A 21,518-nucleotide genomic window follows, 5' to 3' on the forward strand; every position below is an offset into this window, starting at 1 on the left:
AATATACTATTTTGCAATCCCTGTTCTACAAACAAGCGCCTTAAATATATGGACCTTAGAACTTTGCAGATGTTCAATATACTATTTTGCAATCCTTGTTCTACAAACAAGCGCCTTCAATATATGGACCTTAGAACTTTGCAGATGTTCAATATACTATTTTGCAATCCCTGTTCTACAAACAAGCGCCTTAAATATATGGACCTTAGAACTTTGCAGATGTTCAATATACTATTTTGCAATCCTTGTTCTACAAACAAGCGCCTTAAATATATGGACCTTAGAACTTTGCAGATGTTCAATATACTATTTTGCAATCCCTGTTCTACAAACAAGCACCTTCAAAAAGTTTCTCAAAGGGAACTTAGAGCTTTGCAAATTTTGAAGATAATGTTTCGCAAAAAAAAAAAGAAAACCGAGACCACGTGGTTCGTTAGAGTCAAGGGCAGGCGTTCGTAACGCCTAGGTAGGCCGCTGGGTTGCCATGGAGACGTAGAACGCCAGCTGGCTGTGGACGCGCAGGCGCACAAGGGCGGCCTTGGGCGGTTGTCAAGGCGACCGTTCGGCTTCCCCATCCTGGAGGAGACAAGCGGAAAAGTCGCTGCCTTCGACGGCCCGCCGGATGGCTCCGAAGCGGCCCAAGAGCGGGGCTGGCGGCGGGGCTGGTGCGGCGCCAGGGGTCGGCTCCAAAAACTGGGAATCCGGGCTGGTAGCTGCGCGCCTGGAGGAGGTGCGTTGGCGACGCTGAGGGTGGGCTCGTCTGGATGGCCTCGAGGGCTCCCGCAGCCGGGCGTTGGGCCGCCTGGTCGCAGAACTCGCGGCAGGCGCTCTGCTCGCGGGCGCTACGAACGTCGCGGGACTTCCTTGCAGGCCTATCCTGCAGCAGGCTTACTCGGGAGCAAGTGCCGTAGCTGTAAGGGGGGGTGTCAGTCAATCAATATGCAAAGGGTCAATCAAAGTAATCGATTTTATTACGACCCAAGATCAGAAGGCAAAAGCAATAAATGTTTGAAATTGGTGCTCCAAACATATAGTCAATAAAATGTTGATCCCTACAACAGTATCAATTTATGGTTGGGGGCTTTCAGGGCTGGAATCGACAGTCTGTTGTGAGTTTTCTGGTCTGTGTGGTTTTTGCTCCTATATGATACAGAAAACTGGTGATATGAAAATACATCAGCAGTGTTGATCCACCCATTCACAGGGGCCAACTTTGATGTGGCAGTCGCCACATGAAGAATGGGTACGCGGCCCTGTGGACATGTTACAGTGAATGCACGTCCTCTGCTCATACATCTGCACACCTGTAAGGAAGAGCCAATGTATTGTCACTTTACAGCTAAACCAGGAACCGATCCATGGATAAACATGGGGCTGTTCAGCTGTACGTGCATTTAATACTACATGAGAATTAATGCGCATGTAAAGAAAAATCAGGTACATGGTTACATACGTCGTTTGTGCATCCACTGTAACTTGTGGTCTGGGTTTATGTGCATGGCATCTTCAGAAGCGTGTCAAAGCGAGATGTGCCATGGGGAGAAACACGTCTTATTCTGACATCCCTCTGAAGATGCCAGCCATAAATGCAGGTGAAACGTTGGGAGCTAAAACTGCCACAGCCGCACAGCCCGGAAAACCCACAACTGCCAGAAAATGACACAATTAATACAAATGAGCCACTTTCTTTTGCCGTCGTTTGCGTGCTGCAGTGCAAAATGTTGCTAATCTGTTGGACGTTTCAAATGCATTATCTGCAAGAAGAGATGCATAAAAATGGTTTGTTCTCCCAGGAAATTTAGACAAGATTGGAGCAATAGACCTAATACGAATATTTTGATAAAAGCAACTATGTTAAGAGCATATACTTGATATTTGGGTGCTGTGTGGTTTCCGGGCTGTATGGTCGTGTTCTAGCAGCATTCTCTCCTGACGTTTCGCCTGCATCTGTGGCTGGCATCTTCAGAGGATCTTCGACAATACATATACTTGATAGTTTCTATCATTCCTGACTGGCATTGACGTAAACGTAGTGCATAGGGAATGTGAGTGTACCTCTCTTCCAACAAGGCAGATAAATGGCATGCTGTCCAGGGTAGTGGCCTTACAGGCTGATCCTAAGTGGGAGAAAGTCCAATTTGGGCCACTGACTTTATTTCCAGATTACTGCTAAACTCTCTGCCTTTACAAGATATTCTTAAACTTCTTGACACAGAAGTAAGATCCTGTGCGTTCAAAAGGCAAGAGAAGGTATGCAGGATTGCTGCTGAAGTCCTGGTCATTTTCAGTGCCTGAACTAAGAAAAAACAATCGAAGCTCTTGAGCACACACAAACTCAGACCACAAGTTATAGTGGATGCAAAACAATGCATGTGAACCAGACAGTTGATTGTTCTTTATATGTGCATTTATTTTTATTTATTTATTTATTTTATATATTAGATTTTAAACCCATTACATCCCAAAGGGGCTCTGGAAGCGATTATTTTATATAAGGCCTACAACAACAATATATAATAACGCTGAAAACACAGCAGGCTAAAAGAAACAGCATTGTACACATAAAAACAAAGGGTAATTTACAAAACAATTTACAAAATGTATAACCGCAAAACACAGCAGCAGCAATGAAAATATGGCATGGCCGATCCCAAGGCGAGGGAGGGGACAGTACTGATTAAATAGTATATCAGAGCGTACCAATGATGTACATAAACACAAAGGAACGCCTAGAGGGGGAATCCATGGCTGGCCTCACCAAAGGCCCGGTGGAACAAAACTGTTTTACAGGCTCTGCGGAATTCACCAAGATCCCGCAGGGCCCGCACCTCTGATGGAAGAGTGTTCCACCAGGCAGGGGCCAGGGCCGTAAAAGCCCTGGCCCGGGTAGAGGCCAGCCGCATCATGGAGGGGCCGGGGGCCACCAGTAAATTTGCCACCAGTAAATTTGCCAACTTATTCTCGTGTAATATTAAATGCACGTACAACTGAACATATAATTGAAACCCCACGTTTACCCATGGATCGGTTCCTGGTTTAGATGTAAAATAAAAATGCATTGGCTCTTCCTTACAAACAGGTGTCCGGATAGATGTGCAGGGTGTACGTGCTTTCATTGTAACATGTGCACGGGCTACACACCCATTCTTCTGTTGGCTACTGCCACATCAAGGTTGGCCCCTGTGATTGGGTGGTTAATCTAACACCGCTGGTTCATCTTTCATATCACTGATTTTCTATTACATATGATATAATATTCTACATTATATGGGAGTTTGGAGTCGAACTGCTACCAATGTTAAGCCACTGCAAGGGAGTCAGCAAGCGGTGTCAGGTACACGTTTGCTGCAGCTCCCTGAGAAGACGTACGCTTTGGATGGAGGGACATCCAGGCAGGACTAATTCCCTGCTTTTCTGAAATTTAGACTAACCACTGATACATAGAGGAGCCACATGGCGGAGTGGTTAAGTGCTTGCACTGCCACTCACACGGTCAGGCGTTCGAGCCCCCTGTGGGTCAGATATCCTGGCAGCTGGCTCATGGTCAACTCAGCCATCCATCCATTCCTTGGCCGGTAAATGAGTGCCTACACGCGCCCAGAGCTGGGGGGGGGGCAGAATAGCCGGGGAAAGCAATGGCAAACTACTCCACAAAAACGGCTTGCCTATGAAATCACTGCTTGCAGTGGTACCCCGGGGTCGGATGCGACTGAAGGGGAAACTTTACCTTTACCTTTACTGATACATAGAAAGAAAACAGGTGTTGTGCCTTTAAATGGGAATAGCTGAGGGAGGATGTGTATGTGTCAACTGGCTGAAAGAATAAGTGTTTAAACGAGGGGTGTCCAACGCTGCCCTCCAGATGTTCATGGACTACGATTCCCATCGGTCCCTACGATTCCCTGCACCGATGTCCGTGCCCACTGAGCAGTGAAAAGTAGCCCAGATGCCTGTGTTGGGCCACTTACCTCGGTGTTGGGCCACCATGCGGATGCCTGGCAGCCAAACCTGGAAACTGGCCCCTGAGGCAGCAGGTCTCTGCCTCGACTGCCTGTGTTGGTGTTGTGGGGGGCATTCCTGGAGGCGGAGCTGACATTAGTTGGCTCCCAGTGTTCTTTCGGGCTGGGAACAATCGCTCCCAGCAGCGCAGACTGATGCCACCGAAAAGTGAGACATGGCTCATTCTGCGAAATGCATTTTCCTGGGGGAGTAAAAGTGTTCCCCTTCTCCCCTGTTGCCCTCACCGCTGATTGCTTCTTTGAAGACAGCACCATCACTGGCCGTTGCTCTGTCGCCCCCTCCCCTTTGGATTGGGCAGTTATGGACTCATTTATCGCAGTAGAAACTTTCATGCTCAGAAACTTTCATGCTCAGAGTCAAGTAGCACTTCACAAGCTCGCAACATTTATTCCAGCAGAAGCTTTCACGCTCAGAACTTCCTCCGCCAAAATAAACGTCCGCTTCCGAAGAGGCAGCAGACTTCTCTTTTGTTTTGCTGCCACGGATTAACAAAGCCACCCATGTTGAATTCTTTCTAAGTAGATACAGTGGAACCTCGGTTTTCTTTGGTAATCCGTCCGAAAAGAATCGATGAAAACTGAAACTGATGAAAACCGAGGCAAACTTCTCCATTGGGAACAAATTTAAATCCAATTAATCCGTTCTAGGCACTCCAAAAAACATACCAAAAACACATTTTTTGGTGAATGAACATAGTGTGTAATGCTGAAAACAGTAACAAACAATAACACTAGGACCAGCTTCAGAGCCAGTGGACCAATGTCGCACCAGAAAGCTGTCCAAAGAGGTCTGTTTCTGATGCCTCTTTAAGATTTGTCTGAAATGGGGTGCAAGACATTATCATTAAACAAGTTTGCAGACACAGCTACCCAGCAACAGCACAATCCAAGGTGAGTTGCACATACCGGCCCCCTCCACCTTACTGCAAATCGATGAAAGCCGAGGCAAATCAATGAAAACCGAGACAAATTTTTCACTGAAAAAATCGATGTCAGGAACTATGGCTACCAATCTTGATCCTCCTTGATCTCAGATTGCAAATGCCTTAGCAGACCAGGGGCTCAGGAGCAACAGCAGCAGCAGCAGAAGGCCCTTGCTTTCACATCCTGCATGTGAGCTCCCAAAGGCACCTGGGGGGCTCTTCAAGTAGCAGAGAGCTGGACTAGATGGACTCTGGTCTGATCCAACAGGCTCTTTCTTATGTTCTTATGATGAAAACCAAAACCGATGAAAACCGAAGGCAATGAAAACCGAGGTTCCACTGTTCATGCTATTATTTACTCTGTGTGAAAATAAGAAACCACTAAAATAATCCCAGTAAAACAAGGTGTATTCATCATTCACTAACGTATTTTAAGCGTATTAGTTAAAACAAGGGCCATTCATGGACAGCATATCACACTGCTTGGATCCCACACAGTGATTGTCCCATCAAGAATCTCAGCTGGTTCTCCGCAGTCCTCGTTTGGTCTAGAGCGCCATACTTCTGTCATGGCGGCTTCTGATTTGGCTGCTGCCCATTGTTTGCTGGAGAGATCAGATCAGCGTTTGATGTGCTTCTGGTATAGGGAGTCGCAAGCTCCGTTTACGTGATGGCCCTGACAAAGGATAATAACCCCTTGAACTCAAGAACTGAAGAGATGAAAAGGAGAACCGCCGTGAGCTGTATTCTCTTTGTGTCTGACATCTTATGCTGATTGGAAATACATACACATGCTTGGGAAGGCAAGTAATTCTATTAAAAGCAGAGCTTGCCGTTGCCTGGCAGATATTAATACCGAAGTCCATTTGTTCTCGAGTGTCTTGTGACATTTTTAATATTTCTTAATCTTCTGGGCCCATGAATTTTAGTGATTGCTCGGCTTTATTGTTTTTCCAAGTGCAAGTGCGTCTTCTCCTCTGAGTTATAAAATTGTGGCTGAGCTCGGTTAGTATCAGATATCTTCGGAGAGGAAATGTTGGGCTTCATGGGGTCATGTTGCCACCTGGTGGCAGCGAGCTCTTGCATGTTCATAAATCTGCGCAAGATTCAGAATGGTGGGACACAATGATGGGTAAACTCACCTTATTAGGTTTTCCCTGGAGGAGATAACGACGAGGGACCCCCAAGAAATGTACAGTCTAATTAAAACTAGACTACTTGATCAGGAGCAACAATATTTAATCAGCCATGCAACAACATCATGCTCCCCATTACACCTGGATATTAATCCCGACATGGGTAAGATGGCCAATTATCTCTCACAAATTTCAGATCCCAAACAACCAGTGGTGTATCTGCCTAGGGTGCCCTTGGTCGTGGGGCACAAAATCAACCCGTGACCAAGTCCTGCTGTCTCATAGTTTAGTGCCTCATTTATCCAGAGGCCGCCAAAGAAACAACAGCTGTGGACTTCACCTCAGCCCACAACCCCACCCTGGACTCCCCACTCCCTCCCCGCCAGCTAGGAGCCTGGCTTGACAAGCCGCTGCACCGATCTCTTCTGACCTCCCCTCTACAGAGCCATTTACCCTGGGTCCCAGCCTGGGAGACTCTTTTATAAGCACTGAGGAGGCTGGGGGGGTGGGGCTTCAGGGGAACAGGAAGTTCTAAGAGACTTCAGGCTGCTGTAACTAGGAGCCAACCTTGGTAGGGGAGTCTGTGGGAAATCGACCAATTACTAGACCTCTCTCAGTGCACCCATGTCCATGGTGACATGGGGCGGGGTCTAGGGAATGAGTGAGGTGGAGCCTGCTGGAGACATCAGAGCCGGAGCTAGGGTGGGGATCAGGAAATTCTTGAGACTGGGGCGTCGTGGAGACAATTTGTCTCCGGGCGCCATTTACCCCTGGTACGCTTCTGCAAACCACGCTGGGTTCTGACTAGAGCCAGATGCAATGTCTTCTCCCCTCCCTTTTACAAGGTCGGATTGAGAAGCTCCCCCTATCAGACATGTCCTACTGCAGTGGAAACACTGGAGCATATTGTATGTTACTGTCCAAAATATAATTCACAAAGGGAAGCTCTATTATCATCAATCATGGGTAAAGTGTCTCCCCAAGTTTGCATGGTCAAACTATTTGATAGTAATGATCCTCTGATTTTAGGGAAAACAGCTTATTACTTGTTGCAGGTCATGTCGCTAAGAGAGAATTAATAGCATATGTTATACCTTTCCTCGTTGTAATTGTATGTAGCATCAATATGCCCAATAAAGGTCTTTGTACTTGTACCTAAATCTGCATTATAAGCGTGGCAAATGTTTATGTTAACGGGATAGTGACGTTAACACTTCTTGAACGTAGAAGAGACAATAAGGTGTGATTTCTGTGGTTTTGTCTTGAAACGCGAACAGGAAAATTGGGTTCCGAGCGTCGCCTTCGTTGTCGAGAACCAAATCGAAGATGAGCTGCACATGAAGGCTCTGTCTCTTGCCGTGCGCTTGCCACAGCGGAGGCTCTTCAGCATGATATCTTGGCAAGGAATAATAGACGAGGTATTCAGCATTGCTGCCTTGACCTAGAATTGCAGAATCATAGAGTTGGAAGAGACCCGAAGGGACATCAAGTCCAGCCCCCTGCCAGGCAGGAATACACCATCAATTTGACAGATGGCCAGCCTCTGTTTAAAAACCTCCAAAGAAGAAGACCCCACCACCCTCCCAGGCAGGGTATTCCACTGTCGAACACCCCTTCCCATCAGGAAGTTCTTCCTAATATTCCTGTTCATTTGCCCAGGTTCCAATCTATTGTGGCTCAGGCTAGCTAGATCTCACCGTCAGATCTTGGAAGCTAAGTTGGGTCAGCCTTGGTTAGTACCTGGATGGGAGACCCCACTTTTTTGTGAGTCACTTACATAGAGGCAAGCAATGCCAAATCACCTTTCTTCATCTCTTGTCTCAAAAAAAACCCGCTTGAGGAGGCCACCATGTTGGCAACTTAATTTGTGAAATGCTCCACCATTAGAATTGCTGATGATAATGGTCAGGGGTGGTGACAAAACCAAGGCTGGAGAATTCTTGACTCTCTAGCCTCTGCTTCAACACCTGCACCAAAGAAGGGGCCACCCCACTCCCTCTCGATTACTGGTTTCATCACCAAAAAAGCACTTACTGAAATCTGTAAATTAAGAATACAGTCCAAGGCCGGGTGGCACCAGTGGTGGGATTCAAATAATTTAACAACCGGTTCTGAACTTCCGGAGATGGGACTCAGTGGCGTAGGAGGTTAAGAGCTCGTGTATCTAACCTGGAGGAACCGGGTTTGATTCCCCGCTCTTCCGCCTGAGCTGTGGAGGCCTATCTGGGGAATTCAGATTAGCCTGTACACTCCCACCCACGCCACCTGGGTGGCCTTGGGCTAGTCACAGCTTCTCGGAGCTCTCTCAGCCCCACCTACCTCCCAGGGTGTTTGTTGTGAGGGGGGAAGGGCAAGGAGATTGTCAGCCCCTTTGAGTCTCCTACAGGAGAGAAAGGGGGGGGATATAAATCCAAACTCTTCTTCTCTTCTTCAGTGGTGGGATTACAATTGGTAGTGTGCCTCAGTGGTGGGATTAGCGACTGGTTCTACTGAAGTGGTGTGAATAGACTGAATCCCACCACTGGGTGGCACCCTTCTAAGCCTATTGACTGTAATAGATTTAGAAGGGTGCAGCTGCTTCAGAGAGCACGGATACACTCAGTCTGTCCAGCCCAAGAATTAATTGCATCTTTTCCTCCATAACTGATACAGGAGCATAAGAACATAAGAACAAGCCAGCTGGATCAGACCAGAGTCCATCTAGTCCAGCTCTCTGCTACTCGCAGTGGCCCACCAGGTGCCATTGGGAACTCACATGCAGGAGGTGAAAGCAATGGCCTTCTGCGGCTGTTGCTCTCGAGCACCTGGTCTGTTAAGGCATTTGCAATCTCAGATCAAGGAGGATCAAGATTGGTAGCCAGAGATCGACTTCTCCTCCATAAACCTATCCAAGCCCCTTTTAAAGCTATCCAGGTTAGTGGCCATCACCACCTCCTGTGGCAGCAGATTCCAAACACCAATCACCCGTTGCGTGAAGAAGTGTTTCCTTTTATTAGTCCTAATTCTTCCCCCCAGCATTTTCAATGAATGCCCCCTGGTTCTATGTGTGTGTGTGCCACATGTTATTAAGGCATCACTGACTTATGGTGATCTCAGCAGGGGGTTTTCAAGGCAAGCGAGAAGCAGAGGTGATTTGGCCATCGCCTTCCTCTGCAGAGTCTTCCTTTGTGGTTTTCCATCCAAGGACTGGCCCTGCTTCATTTCCAAGGTCTGACGAGATCAGGCTCTGCCATGCCACTTCCCTTCCAGACAGAAGAATAGGTGTGGTATAACTGCAGTTTCTACCCGATGTTTCTCAAGTTCTATTCTTTCATTACCAGTTTCCACTTCCAGTGAAAGATCTCAGAATCTCCAGCCAACAAACTTTGGTTTATGTAATAGATTCTGTCATTGCTCAGTCAGTGGCTTAGGGCAGTGGCGGCCCTTGCCCATGGGCGCAACGATTTCAGTCACGTGGGGGCACCAAAATGTCTCAGCCCCACCCACTCTGGACAGTGGCCCACTGGTCCCACCTCCCGGTCCCAGCAAGCCAGCAGAGCAGGAGGACGGGGAGCTCCGCCTCCCTCTGACCCAGCGTGCCTTGCCCATGGGGGGGGCGCCAAACTCATGTTTTGTCCTCGGGCTCCAGTTTGCCTAGATGTGCCTCTGGCTTAGGGTGTTTTTCAGTCTAACTGTAAGCATCTAACCTCAGTGATCAGTTTATGACAGTGATGGCGAACCTTTTCAAGACCGAGTGCCCAAACTGCAACCCAAAAACCACTTATTTATCGCAAAGTGCCTAACCTGAATACTCAGGTTTCAGTTTAGAAAAAAACAGTTGGCTCCAAGGCATGCATTACTCAGGAGTAAGCTTGCTGGTAGTCAGTGGCTTTGCTTTGAAGCAACTGTTCAACGCTTTGAATGGGTGAATCACGACCCTAGGAGGGTTTAAAAGCAAGCCCCATTGCCAGCAACCAAGCTGACTCCCAAGTAAAGGATTGCACTGTAGTTCTTCCCATGAAAATCAGTGGGGTTTAACAGCACTTAACAGGGTTACCTACACGTTGTGCCCAGTAGCCCAGGCCAGTCTAGATATGTGTGTGGGGGGGATCAATTTTCCACCCCCCATGACGAACTCTGTGTGCCCGTGCCCACAGAGAGGGCTCTGAGTGCCACCTCTGGCACCCGTGCCATAGGTTCGCCACCACTGGTTTATGATATGGTAGCATTGTTCAAAGGAAAAAAAAGAATTGCATGGTCCTTTGGTTACAACCACAACGACTCTGTGGATCTCCCTGCATCTTAGACCAACCAACGTGTCCTACTTTCAGGATATTTTGTGGCAACACTGATGAACATAAACCATTCCCAGAATTCATTCAGTCATGTTCGTTCATAGCACTGGGGTTGTTTGTTTGTTTGTTTGTTTACAGATTATGGAGGTCGGAAATATAAAAGCCAAGAAAGTCAAAGAGCAAACTCAGACACCTTTGTATTATGAGGTACGTAGATCCTTTTTTCTATTATCATTCCTCTGATTGGCCGATTTTGGACGGGAGAGCTTACCTCCTCTCTGCCCCGCCACAGCATCTGGTGTGTGCCTGAAGTGCCCTTGCTTCCTGCAGGAAGAAGCTGAGAGCAAGAGCAGACAGGTGTGGCAACTTCCCTTGTATGTTGGTACAAGAAAGTTTGCCACTATGCTGCTTCTCTTGCTCCCCAGGTGCGCATTTTGGCTTCCTTGTTCGCTCAGTTGCCATGGCGCTCCGCGCAGGGACCTCCTGCACAGTTGCCCATTGACATGTTTATTGGGTTTTAAGGCTGTTAATGGTGGGTCGTGGGTCTGCAGGTAGTTTTTGCTCCCAATGTTTCACCTGCATCTATGGCTGGCATCTTCAGAGGCGCATCACAGTGAGATGTGTTTTTTTGCTGCAGCTGTCACTCTGTAGCTGCTTTACTTGTTCGTTCCTTATCAGATTACTAATGGCAGTAAATATTTTTATTTATTTTTATTTACTTTGTTTTTTATTATCTGTTTTGTTTTGCAGGCCACCCTTTTCCGTGTGGGCTCAGGGTGGTGTACGACATTATTAATAACAATAAAAGCAGTAAAATCCACTGTATCTCGGTGCCACAGTCTTCATGAAGGCCCCTTCCGCACTTGCAGAATAATGCACTTTCATTCCACTTTCAATGCACTTTGAAGCTGTGCGGAATAGCGTAACCCACTTGCAAACAATTGTGAAAGTGGATTGAAAGGGCATTATTCTGCATGGGCGGAAGAGGCCTAGGAGATAACAGTTAGATTAAAACTGTATCCTTTTACAAAGTTGTGCCTATGTACGTTTTCAATAAGGCAGACCCGAGGGTTAACAAAATTTGAATTTATTGAGAAATTATGACGGGTCCACCACTGTCTGTATCCAGAATTGATATTCAGGAGTTATAGCAGTACATATAAGGCTCAGCTAAAGCCTGCCCTGCTCCCTTTCTCCTTCTTCCAAAAGCAAAACTGCTGGTGGATGCAACAGTCCCTAGATGCTGTATGAATGTTCATTCCCCACTCTCACTAACCATGGGACTTTGGGGATCACCACAAGCGATGAGTAACGCATGGGAGCCCATCAGTACAGGGAAATCTCTGCCTTGGAAGGAAACCTCTCCTCTCACTGTGGAGGCAGAGCAGCCGTGTCTAATCAGCCAGAGTTTACTCCCAGAAGTTAACTCTGCGTACTTCTATGCGCACTCCAGCCGTGAAGCTTAGACACAGAGATGCTGTATGAATGTTCATTGTCCTTGCGTGGAGACTTCAAAATTGGACACACCATATTCAAAGTCAAGTATAAATTTTCCTCCAAAGGTGTTAGGGGAATAAGAAGAATGTCGGGGAAAGCTGGAGTAACACTTCATTCATCCCAAAGCTATAAATAATATCCAGCTTAGGTTAGAAACAAAATTTGAAAAAAAAAATAATATTACACTTGTGGGAGGTATTCCTTACGCAATACCTCCAGTCTGGATGAACTCTGGTAAGGAAAAAGCAGCCCCGAAAGTGCTCACCCTCTCCCTCTCTCATACGCAACCCTCGTGCTTTGTGTCTCCTGTTATTTTTTTTACCCAAAGTCGCTATATGGCTCTAAGGGAAAGATCCCAGATCGTGCAGCGATACCTAAGCCGTATGAAATTAGGGTGGGAAACAAAGCTAGTAAAAAACATGCTCATAAAACAGCTTGTCAGTGCCACGCATCTGGACAATGCAGCTGTATGTTCATGTTGCTGTCATCACCCACAGAAAATTCAATAACCTTATTCCACCCCAATTAGGGTGCATACCGACAGAATCAGAAAGGAGGGGGTTACTCTTGGAGTCTTGGGTGGAACTCCATCCCCCCCCCCCCCCAATAGATGTATAGCCAGTAGAACCCTCGGTTTTGGTTGGTAATCTGTCCAAAAAAGAATCGGGATGAAAAGCCGAAACTGATGAAAACCGAGGCAAACTTTTCCATAGGAATCAACGTAAATCCAATTAATCCGTTCTACGCACTCCAAAAAACATACCAAAAACACAGTTTGGGTGTTTAATGCTGAAAACAGCAACAAACAATAACACTAGGACCAGCTTCAGAGCCAGTGGACCAATGTCGCACCAGAAAGCTGTCCAAACAGGTCTATTTCTGATGCCTCTTTAAGATTTGTCTGAAGTGGGGCAAGATATTGTCATTAAACAAGTTGCAGACACGGCCTGCAACAGCTTTGTCCGGGTGATTTTTCTCCACAAACCCCTGCACCTTACTGCAAATCGATGAAAACCGAGGCAAATGAATGAAAACCGAGACAAATTTTTCACTGAAAAAATCGATGAAAACCGAAACCAATGAAAACCGAAGGCAATGAAAACCGAGGTTCCGTTGTATATATATAGACAGGGAGGAACATCATATATATATATATATTTTAAAAAGTCATTGGTCTTTGATTTGGGGCTTGTAGCTCAGATAGGAACTGTGATATAAGTAATTCTCATAAGTTGTTGACTGTCCAATAGATGCTGCTGCATTCTTTCAGCGGCAGACCAGCTGGTTGAATTGTTTAGCTTTGACCAGATGTGTCCCTTGCTGATGGGCATGCTTGGTGTTTGTCTAATAAAAGAGACCTTATAGGCTCAAATCAGGCATGAATCTCTCTCAGCCATTTCTCTTCAGTGGCCAGCAACATCCTTTCGAGCAGCAGTGTTCAGTTTGAAGTTCAAAGCTCAAACCAGAATCGCCTCAGGATCCATCTGACATATGTATGTCTGTGCGAGCCATCAAGTCACAGCTGACTTATGGGTTTTCAGGGCAAGAGATGTTCAGAGGTGGTTTGCCATTGCCTTTAGCCAGAACAGTTTCCTCAGCCAGATAATCTCCATCAGCCCCTACCTGACAGAGGCTGATGGGAATTGTAGTTCCTGAACATCTGGAGAGCCGCAGGTTCCCTACCCCTGGTGTAGGCTGAGAGAGTTCTGAGAGAACTGTGCGTAGCCCAAGGTCACCCAGCAGGCTTCCTGTGCAGTCAGAAGTCACTCCAGGTGTAAAGAGGCTTCTCACCGCAAAAAACATGTTCTTCGTAGCTTTCATTTATAAAAAATGTGCATATTGTGGGTATGTGTGTGTGTGTGTTTATTAAAAATCCATGAAAGGTTTCTTATTCTTAGCAAAGTGTTGGAATACTGATCAAGTATGTTCCTTTCACCCCCACCCCGTTTTAATGGAATCTCCCTGAAACGAATGCCAGTTTACCGAAATGCTTTTTCAAAGATTGTAGTGTTGTTGTGAATATCTTTTTATCTTGTCGCTCCTAAAATTCACATGTGTTTGTGTTTGTAGGCGATAGAGGTAGCAAAAAACATTCTGGATGCAGGAGAACCGCTTCCTGTGACTCTGATTGGCAAGTTAATTAAATATCAAATGCTTTGCATCAAACAGAAAGATCTGCTGAGACGAGCTGCTGAAAAGAAGGTATTGTAGCCAATTAGGAGATTAAAAAATTCTCCTTATATATTCCAGTGCAAAACACTTTTGATATATAGAATAGAATAGAATAGAATAGAATAGAATAGAATAGAATAGAATAGAATAGAATAGAATAGAATCTTTATTGGCCAAGTGTGATTGGACACACAAGGAATTTGTCTCCGGTGCATATGCTCTCAGTGTACATAAAAGAAAAATACATTTGTCAAGAATCATAAGGTACAACACTTAATGATTGTATAGGTCTAGTAAGCAATCAAAAATATGTTTTGTGACTTCTGTCAGAGAATGACCCTTTCCAGAGGTGAGATGCAGCCTATTCGCACCTATTCGGTAGAACCGGTTACTAAAATTTTCTCAGTTCGGAGAACCGGTTATTAATTATTAACTCCATTAGGGACAAGGAGGTAATCTCTGTCCCTGGGTACAACAAATCTCGCCAAGTGGGGGATGCAAAATCGCCCCCCAGAGCCCCCTGCGGCCCCCCTGCCCCTTATGGCACCCCCCACGCATTTATGAACTGTATGAAATAATACAATATATAGTAATTCTATTTTTTTTTTTTTGTTCATTGGCATAAAGGTTGGGAAAGTATTATAGGTAAAGATTTTTTATTTTCTTTTTTCCCTTGAAATTTATATTGGAAAGAGAGGAGTTTAAACTACTCTTTTAGATTAAGGATTTTGGATCTCTCCCTCTGTTAGTTTTCTTTCAAGTGGAATAGATAAAGTAGTTATAGGAAACTGAAGGGGAAGCAGAAAGTAGGGAGGGAAATATGCTAAGGAGGGAGGCAATATAGCAGTGATGGCTATTTTTTTTGAGACCGAGTGCCCAAACTGCAACCCAAAGTCCACTTATTTATCGCAAAGTGCCAACACGGCGATTTAACCTGAATACTGAGGTTTTAGTTTAGAAAAAATGGTTGGCTCTGAGGCGTGCGTTACTTGGAAGTAAGCTTGGTGGTAGTTGTTGGCTTTGCTTTGAAGCAACCATGCAACTCTTCGAACGGGTGAATAGGAGGGTTTACTCAGAAGCAAGCCACATTGCCAGCAACCGAGCTTACTCCCAGGTAAAGGATCAAACTTTAGTTCTTTGCATGAAAATCAGTGGAGTTTAACAGCACTTAACAGGGTTACCTATACTGCTTCCTCAAAACTAGGTCTTAGGTTTAATGCTAAGAATCGAGCCCAGTGGCCCAGGGCATGCCTAGATGTGGGGGGGGGGCGATTCCCCTTGGACTCTGCTTGGGGGGGGGATTTTGAGTGCCACCTCTGGCACCCGTGCCATAGGTTTGCCATCACTGCAATATAGCATGTTTTAGTTGGGGGGGTTGAGAGAGATATACAATTAGATATATTTGTAATATGTTAAAAATTGTAAACAGTTTTTGGTTTCTCTCCTTACTTATGTTATTATTTAAAATCAATCAATATAATTATATAAAAAAGAAATAATACGCTACCTTTCGGTATATTGCTTTTTTAATACTTTAAACAGTCATTATTTGAATCTAGAGGCGAGGTGAAGGGAACTGCACCTGGGGCGCGCGTGCCCTGCGTCCTTGCCACAGCCCCTCCCAGGAATCCCCATTTGGGAATGCCACACGCCCACTTTATCGTGCCCCTTAGCCCATTGGCGCTACGCCACTGTTTGAAACCCACCACCATCGAAACCTGTTACTAAAATTTTTGAATCCCACCACTGACCCTTCCCCATTAGTGGGAGAGGCTAGCCTTAAATATTTGCCCTGATGACTTTCTCATGGGAAACTCCTCAAGGATGTAGATGGGGGGGGGGTTTCCTGGGTTTAACCCCTCCCCATTACATGTCAGAAGCTCCGCCCCCCGTTTGTGGTTGTTTTGTTTTTTAAGTGTTTTTTCAGTTTGTGGCCTGCAGGGGCCCAGCTATTAGGCTAGCAGCACCAAAATTTCAGGGATTTTTTGGGAGACTCTCCTAATGATACCACCCAGGTTTGGTGAGGTTTGGTTCAGGGGGTCCAAAGTTATGGACTCCCAAAGGAGGTGCCCCATCCCCCATTGTTTACAATGGGACCTAATAGGAGATGGGGGCTACACCTTAGAGGGTCCATAACTTTTGACCCCCTGAATCAAACTTTCGACCCCCTGAATCAAACTTCACCAAACCTGGGTGGTATCATCAGGAGAGTTTCCTAAAGATCCCCTGAAAGTTTGGTGCTGCTAGTTTAACAATTGCACCCCTGACAGCAGGCACCCCCCAGATTTCCCCAGATTCTCCTTTTAAATCCACTCCCTTCAGCATGGATTTAAAGGGAGAATCTGAAGTCCCCAGTTTAAACATTGAAAGTGATGCTTTTTCAGGGTGGGGGATAATCCACCCCAAAACAGCATCACTTTCAATGTTGTTTTAACTGGGGTCCCCAGATTCTCCCTTTAAGATGGATTTAAAAGGAGAATCTGGGCTCCCTTGTTTAAACACCATTGAAAATGATGCTGTTTTGGGGTGAATTCCAGCATCACAACAGCTGCCCATGGGGGGGAGGGGGCGCAAAACTCAGATTTTGCACCGGGCTCCATGACTTCAAAAATGACTTCAAAAATGGATATATAGACTCTTGGATCACAGCTTAATGATCAGTGTGGTTCTTTCTTTGAGAACATGATGTGCATGTAGCATTCTCTGATTTGGCAGCCCCTTGAGGACCATGAGAAGGAGAAAGAGGAGAAGGGGAAGGGGAAAGGGAAGCCTGCCGGCAAGAAAGAGAGGACGCCGAGCATCAAGTCTGGTGGAAAAGGAGGGAAATCGAAGAAGGGACCAGATGTTCAGCAGACTTCTGCCACAGTCTTTAAAAAGGACACCAAGCTCAAGCGACGCGGGGAAGAGGACGATACTGATAAGTACATTGGTGCGTTGCAACACAACGGCCCCTTCCGCCCATGCAGGATAATGCTCTTTCAATCCACTATCACGATTGTTTGCAAGTGGATTTTGCTATTCCGCACAGCCGCAAAGTGCCTCGAAAGTGCATTGTTCGGCATGTGCGGAAGGGGCCAACGAGTACCATAGCTCATATCCAAAACGTGCTACAGATGCAAAATTGCAGAGGTTTTTCTTGTTAAAAAAAAACGCAGTTCGTATATGACTCAGAGCAAACCTAGCTTTCCCACCGTGGCAAGTGGGTTTTGCCACCAACTATATATTCAGCAGGGAACCACTGCCCATACAAACCATATCCTTTGTGTGGTGTATAATAAACTACCATACATATGGAAAGCCAGATGTCAGTAGGAACCGTGTGACAGCAAACCCAGAGTTTGCTGCGTGTTCACCTAGAAATTTCACTTCTATCTGTGATAGGGGCAAATTAGAGATTACAGTCGCACCCTGGGCCACTCCCCACTTACCTTGTCTGAGTGCAACCCCGCAGCGACCCCTTGTAGAAAAGCCTCCGTGGCACGACAGGCGGAGACTGTTTCCTCATTTTCCATTCAGGAAATAGGGTTCCACATCACGAGTCAAAGAGGCAATCGAACGCTTCTGATTGGCTGGCAGCGGTGAAGTAGTCCGCACTTCATTTACATCGCGATAGGAGTTGCAGCCAAGCCGGCGGGGCTCCAGCCTTTGATTGGCTGACCCGAAAAGTTCGTTTGGATAAGCTGAACGCATTTCGTTTTAAGATGTCTGCACATGCTGACGTCACTACCTGTTGCCAAATTGCTTGGGCAGAAAATGAAAGTAAATATCAGTTTCGGTTTACACTGGCCTGACAACCCTGTGCTTCAGCAGCACTTTGCCAAGCTGCAAAACGAGGTGGAACCCGGAAAGCAAAAAAGAGCAAAAGAGCAATGTTGGCACGTCTTTGTTGTGCACATCGTCTTTAATTTCCGAAAGCACTTTCTGAAGCGGGAATACCCTCCCTAAACAAAATGGCGGTTCCTGTTTCCTGATTGGCCGGAAGCTGCGCGGTCAGAGCCGAATCAGCCGCTGTGAAACAGCCGAGGTTCCCCACCCCCCTGCGGCACCTGCGGGGTTTTTGAAAATGTTGCTCTTTTTAGAGGACCTAATTTGCCGCGCGACAAGGAGGTGGGAGAGCAGCAAATTAAGGGCAGCTGCGCAGTGGGCGCTGGTGACGTGGGGAACGTCCATCCTCCTCGTGTCTTTTAAAGAGGTGACCCCGTGGCTTATGGGGAGTGGGGAGTGGCCCCCTATCTGTTTTTCCTTGAAAACAGCAATACAAGAAGAGCTTTCTCATTGGCCAGATGTAATTCTCTTCCCTCCTCGCTGTTAGAGGGGAAATACAAGAAAATCCCTTATGAAAAGAGGCTCTGCCCCTGCCCTCTAGGAGAAATAGATACATTAGAACACATGTTATTTAGATGTACTATTCCCCCACTTTTTTTGAAAAGCCCGGAAAGGAAATCCTCATTGCCCAGCCATGACGGGTCTAATAGGCCTAAACTACAAAGATGTAATACTGGCCTTACATATTGACAGGTAGGGACCAAAAAATTCACACGGAAGTAAATCTGCCCGCTTTTTTACATTCTTTTTTAATCTGCAAACACAATAAGAGACATCTGCCAGCTTCATAGTTTAGGAGGAAAGACTAGAATAAGATTGTGGAACTCCTTAGAAGATATGGTCGGAGGCCAGAGTCTTCTAGTAATGTCGCTATAGGTTTTAGCAAGACTGCACAGGCACTTTACAAGTGTAGTTATATTAACTTTTTAATCTTTTGTCATAATCAAATGTATTTTACCTACTACTTGCTTTTTCGCGAGTTGACCTTTTAGTAAACAGTCACCGACTGTGTATAAGTGCACTTCTCAGTTTGTATTATTGTGTGCTGGTCTTTGACTGCAATAAAGAATTTGATTGAGATTGATTGAGATTACAGTGGCTATGTTCAACCCGTTACTGCTGGGTCCCATTTTAGAAAAGAATTTGGCCCTTTAAAAATGCTGGGGGACCATGATAAAGATTGGACCCATGGCACAGTTGGCATTGGCAGCCACGGGCTGAAACCATGGCCACTGAAACCTCTAGTCTGGCTCAAAAAATATGTGTTTTCAGAAGTGAATCCAAATGATTTTGGTGGAAATAAGAGGCGAACTAGATATTATATATGACACGAGTTGGCGGTCCCAGACTCAGATAGGATTCGCTAAATTCCCATCAGCCCCTGCCAGCATGGCCAATTGGCAGGGCCTGATGGGAATTGTAGTCCATAACATCTGGAGTGCCAAAGGTTCGCCACCACTGATATATGACATGAGTCACGTCAAGGTTTCCTGACCCTCAAATGTCCACATGAAACCCCACAGCAGGACAAATAGCCCTCCCAAATGGCAAGGGAGAAAAGCCCCTTCTCTTTGCACTGTGGTCCTGAGCCAAGAAGAAGAGTTTGGACATGGGTTATAGTCCCTAGCCCAGGATTTCTCTCTCTGGCTCCTGTAGGATGTTCACTCAAGGAGCCTGACAATCTCCCATTGCCCTTACATCAGCCCCTCACAACATGGGCTAATTGAGCACCCTGGGTTGGCTACCTGCCCTAGGTCAGAGCTGAAAGAGCTAACCTTTTGAGACCGAAACTGCCCAAATGACTGCAGCCCAAAGGTCACCCAGATGGCGTGTGTGGGAGTGCTCAGGTTAATCTGAATTCCCCAGATAAGCCTCCACAACTCAAAACGGCTGATTCCGGAGGCACACGCTGGGAATCAGCCAGTTCCCTCCCAGATGGAACTGTGCACATGCCATCGGTTAGCCACTGCTCCTTGCCAGCTACGCCACTGCTTACTCTCAGGTAAAGGATCAGGCTTTAAGCCAGTTTGCACATGGGGTACTGTGTGGGGCGATTTTCCACCCTGAAGGTGGCCAACCTATGGCACTCCAGATGTTCATGGACTACAATTCCCATCAGCCCCATCAGCCCCACCAGCATGGCCAATTGAGCGCCATAGGTTGGCTACCCCTGCCCTAGGTCATGTTTGATTGTGCAGATAGAAGAGTCTCTGACCTGATTTGTGCCAGGCATACCATCTAGTTTGAACTTCATTTTTTTATCAGAATGTTGCGATTGCAGTGTCAGGTAATCATCCTCCTAGTGTAGAGCTAATAGGAGTTAGTACAGCTAGTACTAGCTAGTAGTAGTAGAGCTGGTAGCAGCTAGTTAGTAGAGCATAGTACTAATAGGAATTAGCAGAGCTAATAGGAGATGGGGGCTACACATTTGAGGGTCCATAACTTTGTCCCCCATGAACCAAACTTCACCAAACCTGGGTGGTATCATCAGGAGGGCCTCCTAAAGATACTCTGAAATTTTGGTGCTGCTAGCTTAACAATTGCATCCCTGACAGCAGGCACCCTCCTCCCAAGGGGCAGGCCTAGACGTCTTCACTAGAAACATGCTGCAGTGAGGATGTTGGAACCTGGATGAAAAGGTGCCGATTCTTTTGAAACTTGGTTGTATCTAGATCAAATTTTCAGTGGGAATTCGGCCTTGTTTGTTCCAATGTGTATTACTTTATACTTACTCTGAATCTTATTTGCCACACTGGGGAAGGCTTCACTGTTCATTCCTGATTCCCGATTGTTTACAATTAAAGCGCAACACTCATAATTCTGTTGTCTTCTTGGTGTTGCATGTGAGTAAGATGTGCTCTGTATGATGCTTTGAACAGATGACGAGCCGGATGATGGCGCTCAGTATTATTTCATACTTTGTGGGTTTCCCTATCCGCAACTCTTGCCTATCCTGTCTGAACTGGGGATCCAGGTTGGAAGCGTCATTAAAATTTCTTCTGAAAATTATGAGCCGCTGCAGTCTTACCTGGAATCCATTTCAGAGCCGGAAGACCCCCAACTTGCGCCAGAAGGTAAGTGAATTAATAATAAAAATGCCTCAATGAGGAATACAAATATCTTTTATTCTTTGTGGTTGTTTTTTCGCATGCATTGCTATTGTCATATGCTTTTGTAACTGCCTGTGGTATCAGCATCAATGGGGTCTGCCACCTGTGGCTCTCCAGATGTTCATGGACTATAATTCCCATCAGCCCCTGCCAGCATGTCCAATTGACCATGCTGGCAAGGGCTGATGGGAATTGTCATCCGTGAACATCTGGAGAGCCGCAGGTTGCAGACCCCTGTTCTATAGCCTTCCACCAGCACCAGCAGACTCCTAATCTGGAGAACTGGGTATGATTCCCCACTCCTCCGTCTGAGCGGCGGAGTCTTATCTGGTGAACTGGATTAGTTTCCCCGCTCCGACATATGAAACCCGCTGAGCGACCTTGGCCTGGTCTCGCTGAACTCTCTCTTTCCGCACGGACCAATAAACCAGGGCTAACCATGGGATAAAACCTGTGTTGGGGTGGGGGGACTTCGCACAGATTCCACTCTTAACGTGAGTCTGCTCCATGTTTCCCCCCCTCCGCCCCCACCCCCCGCAACCCAGGTTTTTCAAGAATTGTG

At 46.3% G+C, this 21,518-nt stretch overlaps 1 protein-coding gene across 1 annotated transcript in view; it reads left to right on the forward strand.

Moving 5' to 3' along the window:
• The first annotated feature begins 622 nt into the window (after positions 1-622).
• Positions 623-21,518, forward strand: part of SPAG17 (sperm associated antigen 17) — a 116,954-nt gene continuing 96,058 nt past the window's right edge. Inside the window, exons 1-6 of the mRNA XM_048482805.1 lie at positions 623-730; positions 7,356-7,496; positions 10,491-10,559; positions 13,920-14,051; positions 16,737-16,950; positions 20,726-20,920. Of these exons, the coding sequence (XP_048338762.1) occupies positions 623-730; positions 7,356-7,496; positions 10,491-10,559; positions 13,920-14,051; positions 16,737-16,950; positions 20,726-20,920 (859 nt within the window). The remainder of the gene's footprint in view (positions 731-7,355; positions 7,497-10,490; positions 10,560-13,919; positions 14,052-16,736; positions 16,951-20,725; positions 20,921-21,518) is intronic.

Source organism: Sphaerodactylus townsendi, unplaced genomic scaffold (assembly GCF_021028975.2).
Source record: "Sphaerodactylus townsendi isolate TG3544 unplaced genomic scaffold, MPM_Stown_v2.3 scaffold_23, whole genome shotgun sequence".
NCBI lineage: Eukaryota > Metazoa > Chordata > Lepidosauria > Squamata > Sphaerodactylidae > Sphaerodactylus > Sphaerodactylus townsendi.